General features: G+C 39.7%; 1 protein-coding gene across 1 annotated transcript; it reads left to right on the top strand.

Annotated features, from left to right (window-relative positions):
- Positions 1-387: 387 nt before the first annotated feature.
- On the top strand, positions 388-15,350 carry LOC117530994 (tumor necrosis factor receptor superfamily member 12A). The gene is made up of 5 exons (XM_034193984.1): positions 388-775; positions 10,748-10,846; positions 10,942-11,085; positions 11,309-11,357; positions 12,254-15,350. Exons 1-4 carry the CDS (start codon positions 694-696, stop codon positions 11,347-11,349), a joined length of 366 nt encoding a protein of 121 aa, XP_034049875.1. The 5' UTR covers positions 388-693; the 3' UTR covers positions 11,350-11,357; positions 12,254-15,350.
- Positions 15,351-15,708: the final 358 nt, after the last annotated feature.

Consider the following 15,708-nt stretch of genomic DNA (forward strand, 5'->3'; position numbering starts at 1 on the left):
TGCGATAACAGTCCAGGCATCTGTCCACTGACTTTGTTATTGCATTTTTGTGCAAAAAAGCAGACTACACCCAGCCCCAGACTCTAATAACACCACCCTGCGTCACGGTGCGAACGTCAACACATTTCTGCACATTTACAGCAGTAAAGATCAGCTCTCAAACTCCCAAGTTTCTCAAAGCTGTGCAGTGAATGTCATCTGCTTTTGTCTCTGTTTGGGACGCGCTCTCCTGCCAGGGCTTTGTGTTTTTTGGCACAGACGTGCATGACGCGCACAGGCGTGGTACTAACAACAAGAACACTATTAAGTCCAGACTGCGCACAAATAAGAGAGATGGGGAGGAAAAAAGAGGAGTGTGGATATAAAACACAACTTTATGGATATTAAAACTCTCCGCCGTGAGGTGGTGAAAGTACAAAACTTTCAGTTTGAGTGAATCCAAAGAGTTTGGTGACGGAGTTTCCTGAGAGAGAGAGCGCGCGCAGAGTCGTACAGTACATAGGAAATGAGTCATAGGAGTTGAACTGTTTAGCGTGGGTGTGTGCGCTATTAAAACAAGGCGCAGACTCCTCCGGGTGACTCACTCTGATGCTCGCTTTTCCATGCTGGAAAGCAGCGCCGATTCACATGAACTTTTCGGGAATCGTGTTGTAGCCCACGGCGAGCGCGCAGCTTTTTACGCACGGACGACAAATGGCTCCAAACGCGCTCTGCGCTTTGTGTGGACTTCTTATAGCGGCCGTGACCAGCATCCACGGGGCCAACGCGCAGAAAAGTAAGGTTTTTTTTTTTTTATTTTAACATTTTTGTAAGAAGATGCAAACAAGTCTGTGCGTAAATCGGTGCGTAAATGGATGCGGGATGATCGTAACTGACTTTTCTTTAATCTGTAAAGACACCTCGCCGTGTTTGTGTGAACCTGGATTATTTAGTGTGTGGTGGTCGTGGAGGTTCACAGAGCCGCTTTCTTTAGCAGCTGCAGTTCTCACCGGTTCCGCATTCCGATCGCCTTATTTCACCCCATCCATCCGTGTCCCTGAACAGGACACAGGCCACATGGAGAGACGAACACTGTCTTTGTTCACTTTGTCGACATGTGCTTTCACAAGAATCATTCAAAAAGAAAAAAAATCTTGGATTTGTTTTCACAGCCCTTTGAGATTTGGATTTTTGCAGAAGCTGGAAGAGCTCAGATGTTGAGTAACTGGGTCAGGAACATTTCTTCAGGCATAATTCATTCATTCAAATCATGAATTATCAAACCAAATATTCTGGATTTAAGATTCTATCAAACTAGACAACACACTTGGTTTTATTCTTGAGGGGGGTCCCAATCTTAAACTTTACATCTGGTCATCAGCTGTTCCTCCCTGCTTACCCAACTTCTGATGAACTAGCACCCCCCCCCCCCCCCCCCCCCCCTCACCAGCCTCTCTTTCCCAACAGCAAATCTCACTTTACTCATTAAACAGCAAAACCTTCCCCTGGGGGAAAAAAAAATCCACAGTTTGTGCTCAGGAATGGAGAAAATGTGCAATTTCTGGCTCTTGAAGAAATCATCTCAGATGTGGTTTTGGTTTGTCAAGATGCCAACATCATGCAGGCTTGCACTCATGTTCCAGTCCCTTTTCTGTGACCTTTTGAACCCTTCACTTAGAGGTCAGTTGGAGTTGTAGGGTGCGGTGTGGTTGAAATCACCAGGAGAACACTGACCACATCCATGAAACATTTAGCCATGACCGCTGGTGCAACATGACTCATCGGTTCAACACTGAGAGTCTATGAAGGCCTGAACCTGTGCTTGCGACTCAGAATGGTCAAATGCATTCAAAGGACTGATCGAGCAGGTGCATTTTTATTTATTGATTTATTTTTTTTAAGGCAGGTGGTGAGTGATCTGAAATAGTGACAGTCTACTGGATGTGAGACAAAATGAGGAAGGTTCAGGATGTACGAGTAAATTTGCACACGTCTGGGCCTATATCTGTCACAGCTGAGCAATGTTTAAATTTTTGCAGCTCAGTTTTTTTCCAGTACAGCAACTACAGTAAAACTGCACAATATGCAAAAATAATGTTGCTATCTTTAAAAAAAAAAGAAGTGAAATAGTGTTTTCATCTTGCCACTTTTCTGTGAACTGACCTGGACAGACACAATGAAAGCATAAACCTCATTGCAGAAGCACATTTGGATGTTCGGATGAATATAGAGTAATATTGTGGAGGCCGTGTGTGCTCCGTGTTGCAGCTTTGGCTTTTGTTCACTCTGGCACTTTCATTCATACAACAGTCATAATTTCACACCATCAGCATATCTATTACTCTCCCTCATACTTATTACACTAATTATTACACAACAGGTGTTCTTCCACTCCAGTATCTGGCACATATCTTCCTGTAATGTTGGGAAAACATAAGAAAATTTACACCAAAACAACTGCCTTTATTGTTATTTAACTTTTGGTAGATATAATCTGAAGGGAACTATCTTCCACCCAGTGCAAACCGTTGCACAGCCCGGTGAAGGTGGCATTGCTTGTTTCCACTAACAGTTGTAATTTTTACACCCAGTGTCTGTGTCCTCCAAATTACAACAGAACGTGCGCTCATCTGGGCGTGTTGGTGTAAAAGTAAGATGTGGTCATTGGCGCAGTGATATTGTCCATCACCAAGAAAATATGTGCCACTTAGACCAGCAAAAAACACATTTAAAGTAGAGGTGTATGGTATCAGAGTGCTGGTAGGGGGAGTAATCCAATCTTATACAAGGGTTTTTTTTTAAATTGCACATCCAAGTCATTTTCTGGCCTTTGTATGTTATTATTGCTGTTATTTTTAGGAGAGTAGAATATTTCTTTTACAGTTACAAATTATGTTTTGTTTTCTTTTGTTTTTTAGATGTCAGGGTAGCAAAGTACAGCCAGACAAATGTATTTATCAACAGATTAGTTGTGTTAACACAGGGAAATGGGTATCGGATTGGTATTGGTAATGGCAGATCCTGAAGGATCTGTATTGTATTGAACAAATCTTAACACTCAGACGCGCCTCAGATAAGTGGGTTCACAATGTGTGTACAATCTGCTTGCCTGCACATATCATCTCCAGTATTATGACAGTAATATTATGGCTGCCCCCCACCCCCACACATACAAAATCACCACCACTACCACCACAGTCTGTCTGTCATGGACACAAAGACGATGTGCTCCAGTGACACATATGATAAATAACATGAGGTGTTAATATGCACGTTCAAAGCTGTTGTGCCTCACTAATGTGCACAATTGACATCGATATCTGTAATGCGAAGCTGAAACGTAAATATGGAAAAAAAAAACCACTATCTGTCTCACCTTTCTCTTTTTCTCACACTTGGCTGCAAAATACACAATGAAAGTGAACTGAAAACAGCCACTGAAATGAAATAACAGTAAATACAAAATCTGACCATGCTCTTGCATTGCTTCACCTCAGGGAGCTTTGGTAGCCATTGTGTGCTATATGTGTTCTGACAGACTGGCTCTAATCCGTTAATGCACCAGAAATCATTTCACTTGCATACGGTTTCTCAAGTATCACAGCACCTGGTGCACTCCATTTTAAGTCACTCTGGTTGATGCATTTGGACTACAAAACAAACACCCATGCCGAATCAACACAGTGTAATCTATGCAGTGTGTGGCTTTGCACTGGTATTTCCTGCTGCTTAAATAACAATGTGCATTCAGAGACACCCCAAATGCATTTGTGCCCACTGCGCACCTTGTTTGTGTGTTAGCTGTCAAGATACAGTTGAAAGTCTTTATTTTAAAAAAATGTGTTTCCCTTTTATTGCTTTGTTCCTTTTCAAAAAGTGGCTTTCTGATGTCACACATGCCCATACAAATGATGTCACAGTGATGTAAGACCCAAATTTAAATTATTATTGACTGTATATTTGATTTTTTGATTTTACTTTCTTTTATTTTTGGTGGTGGCTTTAGGACATTACAAAGATTCATGTTTGTCAAGTTTAAAAGATTAGCTGTTTTTGATTTATTTCCTTTGAGGTGGTCTCAAATTTATAGAGCTGGCTTTATGACATCAGAAAGATCCATAGATACAACAACATACAATGGCTGAAGATCAAAGTTTAAAAGATGATCTATTTTTGATCTCTATTTAGTTTTGATCTGTGTTTGCAGACCTGTCTTCATGACATCAAAAAGACTTTTGATCTGTTTTTGCAGACCTGGCTTTATGACATCAGAAAGATCCATACATACAACAACATACAATGGCCAAAGATCAAAGTTTAAAAGATTACCTATCTTTGATCTCCCTATTTGCTTTTGAACAGAAGTCCATTTATATGAGGGTGGCAGAGTAAACCCCAAGTTTTAAATCCCTCCCTCCACGTTGGCAATTCCTCTCAGAGGAATTAAACTCATGCGCTCATTGCAGACGTTTCTCACTCATCACTTTGCTACTTTTTATTTTATGCCAAAAGTAGCTTTGATATTTGCAGTGTTTGTTTCTCTAATGATTGGTGCAGCTGGTTTCAACAATAAACACACATCAGATGATAATTATGCTCGCATGGTTCCAGATGCAGCTACATCATGCAGAGAAGAAATAATGAGTTTCATCATTTGATTTGTCAAATATCCAAAGATGAATTCCTTGTTTTCTTTTTATGTCATTGTTTGTTTTTTCCCATCACATGAGCATTTTTATTTTGCAGCACAGTTCTGACAACATGATTTGTGTGATCCTCCATGGGCTCGATGTCACAATATTCATGTATGACGCTGGAGTATTAATGCAGGCACATGCGTTTTAATCAAAGCCAGGATGGTAAAAAGGGACAAAGAAAAGCCCATGGTGACAGAAACACTCCTGTTACTTGTGTCTTAGCTTGCCAGAGATGTTTCAGCTTCCTTATTGTGTGGGAAGTTTTATTGTTCACCTGTCTGGCTGCTGCAAAAAGAGATTAAGCTTTTCATTGTGTTAACACGTAGATGATTTCTCGTGTTTACCGCTGCAGTTTCTATCTGACGTGTTCATTTATTCACTGGAAGTTGCTCACGTACACAAAAGCCAAAGAATTCAACCGAAGGACTTTGTGAAAACACATCCTGCCCTTCACGCACTGGCTGTCTGTACATGCAAAATGACTGAGTGATTCTCAGCCGCGCCACCTGCCCTGAAGGAATTTCCAAACTTTCGTTTTGTAAGATGACCAAACCCACAAAGACCTGCATGTGTTCGGCTCCAGTTCCGTCTTTCACAACTGATACGAGCAAATTTTCTTCTGTGCGTCGTCTAGTTTCATTTCTGCTCCAAGCATGACCGACACACACTCAAAAAAAAACTGATGCATTGGATGAACTCAATTCAATTATGTGCAGGATTTCCATCTAATAAATATACTCAACAAAAATATAAACGCAACACTTTTGGTTTTGCTCCCATTTTGTATGAGATGAACTCAAAGATCTAAAACTTTTTCCACATACACAATATCACCATTTCCCTCAAATATTGTTCACAAACCAGTCTAAATCTGTGATAGTGAGCACTTCTCCTTTGCTGAGATAATCCATCCCACCTCACAGGTGTGCCATATCAAGATGCTGATTAGACACCATGATTAGTGCACAGGTGTGCCTTAGACTGCCCACAATAAAAGGCCACTCTGAAAGGTGCAGTTTTGTTTTATTGGGGGGGGATACCAGTCAGTATCTGGTGTGACCACCATTTGCCTCATGCAGTGCAACACATCTCCTTTGCATCATCCGTGAAGAGAACACCTCTCCAACATGCCAAATACCAGCGAATGTGAGCATTTGCCCACTCAAGTCGGTTACGACGACGAACTGGAGTCAGGTCGAGACCCCGATGAGGACGACGAGCATGCAGATGAGCTTCCCTGAGATGGTTTCTGACAGTTTGTGCAGAAATTCTTTGGTTATGCAAACCGATTGTTTCAGCAGCTGTCCGAGTGGCTGGTCTCAGATGATCTTGGAGGTGAACATGCTGGATGTGGAGGTCCTGGGCTGGTGTGGTTACACGTGGTCTGCGATTGTGAGGCTGGTTGGATGTACTGCCAAATTCTCTGAAACGCCTTTGGAGATGGCTTATGTTAGAGAAATGAACATTCAATACACGAGCAACAGCTCTGGTTGACATTCCTGCTGTCAGCATGCCAATTGCACGCTCCCTCAAATCTTGCGACATCTGTGGCATTGTGCTGTGTGATAAAACTGCACCTTTCAGAGTGGCCTTTTATTGTGGGCAGTCTAAGGCACACCTGTGCACTAATCATGGTGTCTAATCAGCATCTTGATATGGCACACCTGTGAGGTGGGATGGATTATCTCAGCAACGGGGAAGTGCTCACTATCACAGATTTAGACTGGTTTGTGAACAATATTTGAGGGAAATGGTGATATTGTGTATGTGGAAAAAGTTTTAGATCTTTGAGTTCATCTCATACAAAATGGGAGCAAAACCAAAAGTGTTGCATTTATATTTTTGTTGAGTGTATATGTGGCCCCAACTCAAATAAAACACATCCATGCAAGATAATGCAATTTAAATTAGTTGGGCCTACGTAATATTTATTAGATGGAAATCCTGCACATAACTGAACTGAGTTCATACAAAGAGCCATTTTTGAGTGCATCTGCAATATCCCACAGGCTTAAACTGTGTTAAATGCCTAATAATTCACAAAAACTGGTCCATTTGCACAAATAAAAGCAACAAATTTAGAAATTTGCTTCTGTACAGGGTTGTTCTACCTGCATCAAGATGGGGAATGAGGTTTAAACTTGGGTCTTACTGGCTTTGATATCACGTTTATAGTTGTTTGTGATGTTGTAAAGCCAGTTCTTGAACCACTGAAAAAAAAAAGATGAAATGGAAAATAAAGCCATAAAACATAGAGAAATCTTTAATCTTGGGCCTTTCAGTGTGGTGACCTTTTATGAATGGATAATTATGTTGCTATAATATTCTTGTAATGCTGGAAGATGATAAAAGAGTCATACCACTTAGAAACCACAGGTTGAAAGGTATCTTTTAATATATTATAGATATTGTGATGTCATAAAGCCATTTCTTGAAACACTGGAAAAATATATAAGGAAAGGACTAAAAGGAAATGGACCAGATGAAAGAAAAAAAAAAAATGCCTTTAAGATTGTGGTGTCATCAAGCATTTTTTTTTTTTTTTAGAAATGTTTGAAAAATAAAAAAGAAACTGAAACTTTTCAATTTGGGCCCAGAGGTGGTTGTTACATCAAATGTATGTTCGTGATGTTGTAAAGATTGTTTTTTTTAATATTGGAAACAGATAATAGGAAATAAGGGAAATGTGAACTGGGGTTTATATATATGTATCTTTGTAATGTCATAAAGTCAGGTTTTGAAATGTTGGAAGGATTTAAAGCAATATAGGAGAGATAAACTTTAAACTTGGGCTATATGTTGATGAATATGACATCATATTATGGCATACTATTTGTTGAAATACTAGAAAAACATAAAAAGAAAATGAAGAAATAAAAGGAAAAGGAAGAGACAACAGATTTTATTTCAGATCTGGATCACCACTACGTAAAAGTACGTATCCTACAATCCCGATGATCCTTTTGGTACAACCCCTGGCAAAAATTATGGAATCACCGGCCTCAGAGGATGTTCATTCAGTTGTTTAATTTTGTAGAAAAAAAGCAGATCACAGACATGACACAAAACTAAAGTCATTTCAAATGGCAACTTTCTGGCTTTAAGAAACACTATAAGAAATCAAGAAAAAAAGATTGTGGCAGTCAGTAACGGTTACTTTTTTAGACCAAGCAGAGGAAAAAAATATGGAATCACTCAATTCTGAGGAAAAAAGTATGGAATCACCCTGTAAATTTTCATCCCCAAAACTAACACCTGCATCATATCAGATCTGCTCGTTAGTCTGCATCTAAAAAGGAGTGATCACACCTTGGAGAGCTGTTGCACCAAGTGGACTGACATGAATCATGGCTCCAACACGAGAGATGTCAATTGAAACAAAGGAGAGGATTATCAAACTCTTAAAAGAGAGTAAATCATCACGCAATGTTGCAAAAGATGTTGGTTGTTCACAGTCAGCTGTGTCTAAACTCTGGACCAAATACGAACAACATGGGAAGGTTGTTAAAGGCAAACATACTGGTAGACCAAGGAAGACATCAAAGCGTCAAGACAGAAAACTTAAAGCAATATGTCTCAAAAATCGAAAAATGTACAACAAAACAAATGAGGAACGAATGGGAGGAAACTGGAGTCAACGTCTGTAACCGAACTGTAAGAAACTGCCTAAAGGAAATGGGATTTACATACAGAAAAGCTAAACGAAAGGCATCATTAACACCTAAACAGAAAAAAACAAGGTTACAATGGGCTAAGGAAAAGCAATTGTGGACTGTGGATGACTGGATGAAAGTCATATTCAGTGATGAATCTCGAATCTGCATTGTGCAAGGTGATGATGCTGGAACTTTTGTTTGGTGCCTTTCTAATGAGATTTATAAAGGGGTGATTCTTTAACTACGGGCACTATTGGCCTTGTAAATGTAATTTCCACCACACTATTGCCTTACAATATAAAGCGCCTTGGGGCAACTGTTTGTTGTGATTTGGCGCTATATACATGTGCTCTGATGTCACTGTTTATCTCCATAGAAACTACCCAAACAATCTTTCATACAAACTGTCTAAAGGGACATTACAGTGTTGTGGTGGAAATGACGGCAATAGTGTGGGACAACTACATTTTGTTTAAAAAAATCACAACAGTTGTATGACATTGAATACCCCAATTATGTTTTGATTATTTTACTGATATTTTGTTCAGAGATATTTTAAAACATTAGAAAAAACATTTCTTTACCATTCATTTTTATCATTGAAGATCAAAAGTCTAGGTGTGGGACAAGCACAAAACGGCAATATTTGCATATAATGATGCTGAAAAAAGTTGAAAAAGTCATCATAGACTACTAGAACAAATTTCTTAACACACTTTCATTGTAAAGATAACTATAAAAGTGTGAAATTTCCCCTTTTTTCTGTTTTTCATACAATATGATCAAAGGACATAATAAGTGCCCGTAGTCTAAGAATCACCCAAAGATGACTGCCTGAAGAGAACATGTAAATTTCCACAGTCATTGATGATATGGGGCTGCATGTCAGGTAAAGGCACTGGGGAGATGGCTGTCATTACATCATCAATAAATGCACAAGTTTATGTTGATATTTTGTGTTATGTGTCGGACGCAGCTCGGAGAACCGACCAGCGTTTGAAGGACCCAGTATGAAATAAGCAGAGCACGGTACAAAGGCTAACTGAATTTAATACATAACAGTGATACAAAAAATAACAAAAGAAAGTGCGGTCTGGCGTGGTGCGCTCCCAGCAGCGCTAACGGTCCAGAGCCAGAAGCTGTTCAGACCCAAGGACCCCGCCGACACCCCCCAGGTGGCCGCAACAAACCGAGTCTGTGAAAGAAGGAACCATTATGTGAGTCCACACTCTACACACAGAGAGAACACTTAAAGGTGTACAAACAGCAAACACTTCTTGGCTTGATTACTAATCAGCTTCCCAACCTGCAGGCATGGAACATCCAGTTCACAAAACTCCACTGCAGTGGAAGCCGATACATGACTAACATACAGCTCAATATAATAAAGGTGTGAGGGACACCACATTTACTGACTGTATAAATGTTAGTCACAAAATCTAACGTACCTCAGGAAGTGTGCTGACGAGCGTGAGACCTCACCCCCTCCTCTTTCACAGACCGTGCATCAAACCCTGGACATTCTCTGCATCCACTGATGATGAGATGGCTCCCGAGACGACGATCTCACCCGTCTGGTCACAAGGTCGAGTCTCTGGCAAATACACACTGTATACTCCAGTCTTAAATGCCACCATGTTCCAATCCATATAGATGCACCTTAGCTGTGAGTCCTGACGAGCCACAGGTGATCAGGGTGAGGTCCTGATAACCTCAGCAACACAGCCACTCAGTCCCAAATGCAAGCCACCTGGAAGGAAAAACAAAAGACAGAAACAAAAAGGCAGCCAGGCCCCCCAGCCATACAACAATTTTGGACAATTGAAAGGATGTTTGGGGATGATGAAATAATTTTTCAAGATGATAATGCATCTTGCCATAGAGCAAAAACTGCAAAAACATTCCTTGCAAAAAGACACATAGGGTCAATGTCATGGCATAGGGTCAATGTCAATGAGCAGATCTGATTTGATGCAGGTGTTAATTTGGGGGATGAAAATTTACAGGGTGATTCCATAATTTTTTCCTCAGAATTGAGTGATTCCATATTTTTTCCTCTGCTTGGTCTAAAAAAGTAACCGTTACTGACTGCCACAATCTTTTTTTCTTGATTTCTTATAGTGTTTCTTAAAGCCAGAAGTTGCCATTTGAAATGACTTTAGTTTTGTGTCATGTCTGTGATCTGCTTTTTTTCTACAAAATTAAACAACTGAATGAACATCCTCTGAGGCCGGTGATTCCATAATTTTTGCCAGGGGTTGTATAAATATTCCGTGGCTTTTCCCAATGCTGCCAGATCAGCGACTTACAAAATTTCCTGTGGCTAGAATATAAATCAGCAGAATAAGTAGAAGGTGTTCATGTTAAAGTACCGCTAACATCACATCTAATTATCTAACTGGTTTGTCTTTGCAGGTCAATGTAAGAGCTTTGAGTTTTGGAATTCCGACTTGGATGCTTGTGTCTCATGTGCATTATGTAAACAGTACCCAAAGACGCCATCGTGCAACACGTGTAAGACATTCGATTTGCAGTTTGGCTTCACGCATCAGTGACATCATTTCCTGCTGCCTTTCAAATTATTTTTGCTTTTTTAAAAAACTTTTCAGGTGTATATGTTGAAGAGTCGTCTGACGTGTGGAAACTGGCCGCCATCACCAGTTTCTCGGTGCTGGCTGTTGTGCTGGTTGGTGCTGTGTTGATCATTGGGGTCATGTTGCATCGACGCAAGGCACAGAAACGGCCCCTACGTGGTAAGATTCTCTAACATCAAAGGTCTAGTTGCCCATGGAAGTCTGCTAAATCTTGAGCCAGATATGGATCCTCATTCATATAAAACGGGTAATTTAATAGTGTTCCTCATTGATTTTCATATTATTTGTACATTGTCATAACAGCGCCCCCATCTGCAGTCTTTTAGTCTTTGTTCAGGTGTTGCGCAAAACTGGGCTGAAATATTGTCTTTATTTCTTACAGAACCCATTGAAGAAACGGCAGGGCCACTTTATCAAGCTTAAACACTTCAGTACGTATCCATTATTACATACTTTAGGCCAACATATTTTTGTATCTCTCTCTTCAAATGAAAATCTGATTAAATTTTAAAGGGGTTATATTGTTCAAAGTCCATTTTGACATTTTACACTTGCTTTTGCAATGCTGGTGTTTGATGTTAAACACGCCCAAGGCCTACCTGACTATGCACGTAGACATTCTGCTGCTGTAAGCAACATTTAGGCCAGAACCAGCTTGTTTTAGTCATCTGTGACATATGTCACACAAGTCTCTGTGGAGTACAACATGATTTGTAAGATGCCCATTGAGCTGGTGTACACTATGTGCAACACATGCACATGATCTGTGGAAGAATGAAGGAAATCTCTATGCCCCCAAAATTGAGAGGGGGCATGGCAAGCAGCAGCATTTAAAGCAACAGGTACAAAAACAGGCCACATCTTAGACAAATGAAAATCTTTCTTTTAGGATATATCACCGCTGGCTCTACAGTGTATTTACTGTATGGCTGCAAACTCTAGTATCTTTTTAAAAGACATCTGGTGATCCATATTAGCTTGCTGAAAACAAGCATAATATGACCCCTTTAATTCAGTTTGTACAAGGATGAATTCTGCTGTTACTGGTTGAGCATCTTCAAATTATGCATATTATATGTATGTTTCCTGGGCAGGGGTGGTGGCCAAGTGGTTAGTGTGCTTGGTTTCAGTGCAGAAGGTTCCTGGTTCAAACCCCACCTCTGCCACATTTCTCCATGCGATGTGGAGTTGTGTCAGGAAGGGCATCCGGCATAAAACTTGTGCCAAATCAGCATGCAGATCCCTTCAACACATTGATCACCACCTTCTTCTAGTGTGATATAATGTTGATTTAAGAGATATTAACCCATATTCACGCCTTCCACAGCCTCAACTTCCTCTGGATAAAGATGTGACTGAACCAAGAAAGGACTGGTTCAGAACCGGATGGAAAAACCTCTGGACCATGAACTGTACACTCTGACTACAGGGTATCATTTGAGCAAAATTGGACCTGTTTTAATTTATTGTACTGTTCAGAGATGTGCCCAGTTCTCGTGCTCATCTTAGGTTCACGTGCAGTTTGATGTCCAGCAAAGACTGCAATGCTCACAGGGGACTGGAAATACAATTATAATCGTATGATGTTTAGACTTTGTGTCTTTCTATTCCACCTCATTGACATTTTCATCCGTTAGACCTTTGTGGTTACAGATGTGACTATAGTTCATTTTGCCACAGGGAATGCTGTGAATGTAGCACAGCTCATTCTGGGCTCCACTTTGTTCCTGTGTGATGCCAGAGGGATCTGTTTGTTCGTCACTCCCTACAACAGGCTGATAAAACACCAGGCACATCAAGGCCATTTGAATGTAGCAACGTTGTAAATGAACTCTTCTCACCGGTGTTCCTTTCATTTTAAGAGCCTGACACAGTGATAGTTTAAGCTGATGACTGACGGAGAAAACTGTACTTATATACACTGTTACACGGCCTTCCTAGACCGCAACAGTCCCCCGTCCCTCCCCCATATTTTTTAAAAACGTTTTTAGTCTTACATTGTAACTTTTAGTTATATTAGATTTTACCATTATTTTTTTTTATTACAACCACAGAACTCTTGTTATTGTCCCTGAGATAGAAAATGTGAGCTATCAACAGTTGTAGGACCGGACGTTTGAAACACTAGACGTAAAATCCCAAACTGCAAACATTTGGGGAATGTGCAAATAATGTAGTCTACTGTATGTCATAAAGAACTTAACAGTTATAGCGATGATAGCTGAAGCTATGTAATTACCTTGCTTACTAATGGATTTCGTTCTGTAAATCATTGGGCGTTAGCCTGGAAGTAACACAAACCAAATCAGTGTCATCTTATTCGTGACCTCGCGAAATATGGGCTGGAATTTTATTGCATAAAAACTCCTTGCGGGTTCTGAGTTACTTTATTGTGTCTTATGGCGCTAATCATCACATATAAACATATGGATACATCAGAAGACATTATCTGAATGCAAACAACTGCAACAGCACATATTTTGTGCCAGCTACATGCTAACTAGCCAAGCTAACTGGCTTTGCAAGCCATATTCACTGGGATAGTCTAGTTAGCTAGCATCCCTCAGTCCCTAACCAAGTAATAGTTACTTAAAAGAGATATCTGTTTGACCCAGTCTTACACCTGACTGTAAACAATAATTGTAAATTATTATACATGTTCATATGTTGGTAGGTTGAGTTTTGCAAATTGGTGTATTATGTGACAGAGCAAGCTAACCACCACCATTTTGGACTCTTCCAGTACTTCAAAGGTTAGCAGCATCAAGGTAACTTCTGATGTCACATTGACGCTATTTATGCTTGGGTTTGCCAAAACGGAGCTGCACACAAAGTATTTGCTTTTAGTCAATCATCTATCTCGGGGAGTCTGGGTAAACTGTTGGCTAACAGGGCTATCTACATTAACGTCACAGATGATGTGGCACATGTGGTAACCTATGGCGGTTCCCCACAGACAGATGGGCGTTAACAGAGCATTGGCATTTTGACGTATGTAAACTACTATTTAACTACATTGCAGTGTCAGAGGTAGAAATGGGCATAGATAGAATAGAAATAATGTCCAAATGTCGGTACAGGTCTAGATTACAATAGCAAGTTTCTGGTGATATGTTGTCCTGTCTTGCAGCATCATAATGATGCTCTGACATCCTGACACCACCAATGTGTTTAGTACCCAACAATAGGTGCCAGCCCTTTGGCATCCTAAATAGGAACTACTAAAATTCACTGATGTGGTCACCCCCCTGAAGTTCCCTTTTAATTTTCATTGTCAAAATGATGCTGTGGGTGTGACTTTATATTTGAACTGCAGTTGAATAGGCTTTGGTCTACAATGTAACAATGGTTGAACATGACCAAATATTTCAAGTGTCTGAAGGTATGCAAGATATTGTGTGTCCTGCATTTTTTTTTTAGCACATCCTCCACAACTGCCCACATTCAACATACCTGCCTCAAACTGTGGAAACGATTGGAGTTGTAGTAAAAACAGAAAGTATACAGATACAAACTGAAACTTACCTTGTTTTCAAATTCATTTAGATCTATAAACGTATGGACACTGGCAAAGGTTTTTATTTTAGGCTGCGTCACACAGTATATCTGTTTTGCTCCTTCCAACAAATTGGCAGCATTAATTCAACCAAAACCTTTTGACATTTGAATAGAACAAAAACTTTTTAAATTAAAATAAGCCATGACATTTCTATGATTAAAACTAACATTATTATTGTAAAGTATGTTACAATACTGTTAGAATACTTTTAATACCCCTGAGACAATCCTGGCTATGACCCCTATGTTAAATCCAAACTAACCTGTGTTCCTTTTTTTTTTTACTGGCCAAAATTAGTCACATGAAGTATGCATTTATGAATAAATTTCCAAAGGCAAGTGCTGAAATGTTTCATGTGGCACGTTTTTAACAAGCAAAGTGATGAAGTGGGATCTTCTTTTGGGACCTTCCACCGGCCTGATTTGTCCATCTGTGCTTGTGAAAACTGTTGGAACGTTTCAGCACCAAACTTTGCACGTGTATACTTTGGAGGTCACGAGTCAAGGTTGCGAGGCACATTTCTAGCTCAGATTATATTGTCTGTCTGCTTGTCGCTTGCAGCAAAAGTGCCCCCCCAAAAAATATATATCTATTATTTATTAGATCTGTTGCATCAACTGCAACATGCAAGCACAATATCAAAGGGACTCCAGTGAAGGTTTCTGTCAAAGCTTCCGAGAAGGCCAGCAAACTGTTACTGAGCAATAACTAATATTTCTGCATATTTACCTGCTTAGTTAAAAAAAAAAAAAAAAAAAAAAAAACTGTAAATACTGTACGTGCACTGGCTTCCTTTACCGAATGCTATGTACTATAATCTGCTTTGTGTTACAAATGTATTTTCACAATAAAATGAAACTTTCTTTAAAAAGAATGCCAGTTATTTTTAACTGTATGCTGCACAATTCTCCGCTGCAACCGTTTTGTTAGTTTGTAGCTTCTTAAGGTCACATTCTGCAACTAGGAACAATACATACAAAACACAAACACACTTTTTTCAACTTTACATTTTTAATTTATGCTTATATTCTAAACTAAGATCTAACAAGTAAAAATCTAAGCTTCAGTGACAAAATAGTTATATAAATATGCATTAAATACTGAGCAGACTAAAGGTTTAATACATCAGAATGTTAATATGCTTTTTTAAAATTACACAATACCTAATCTAGCAGGTTTCTGCAAAAATGTACATCGACCCAACCAATATTCCCAGAGCGCTG

This window comes from Thalassophryne amazonica, chromosome 18 (genome assembly GCF_902500255.1).
Source record: "Thalassophryne amazonica chromosome 18, fThaAma1.1, whole genome shotgun sequence".
NCBI classification, from domain to species: Eukaryota; Metazoa; Chordata; class Actinopteri; order Batrachoidiformes; family Batrachoididae; genus Thalassophryne; species Thalassophryne amazonica.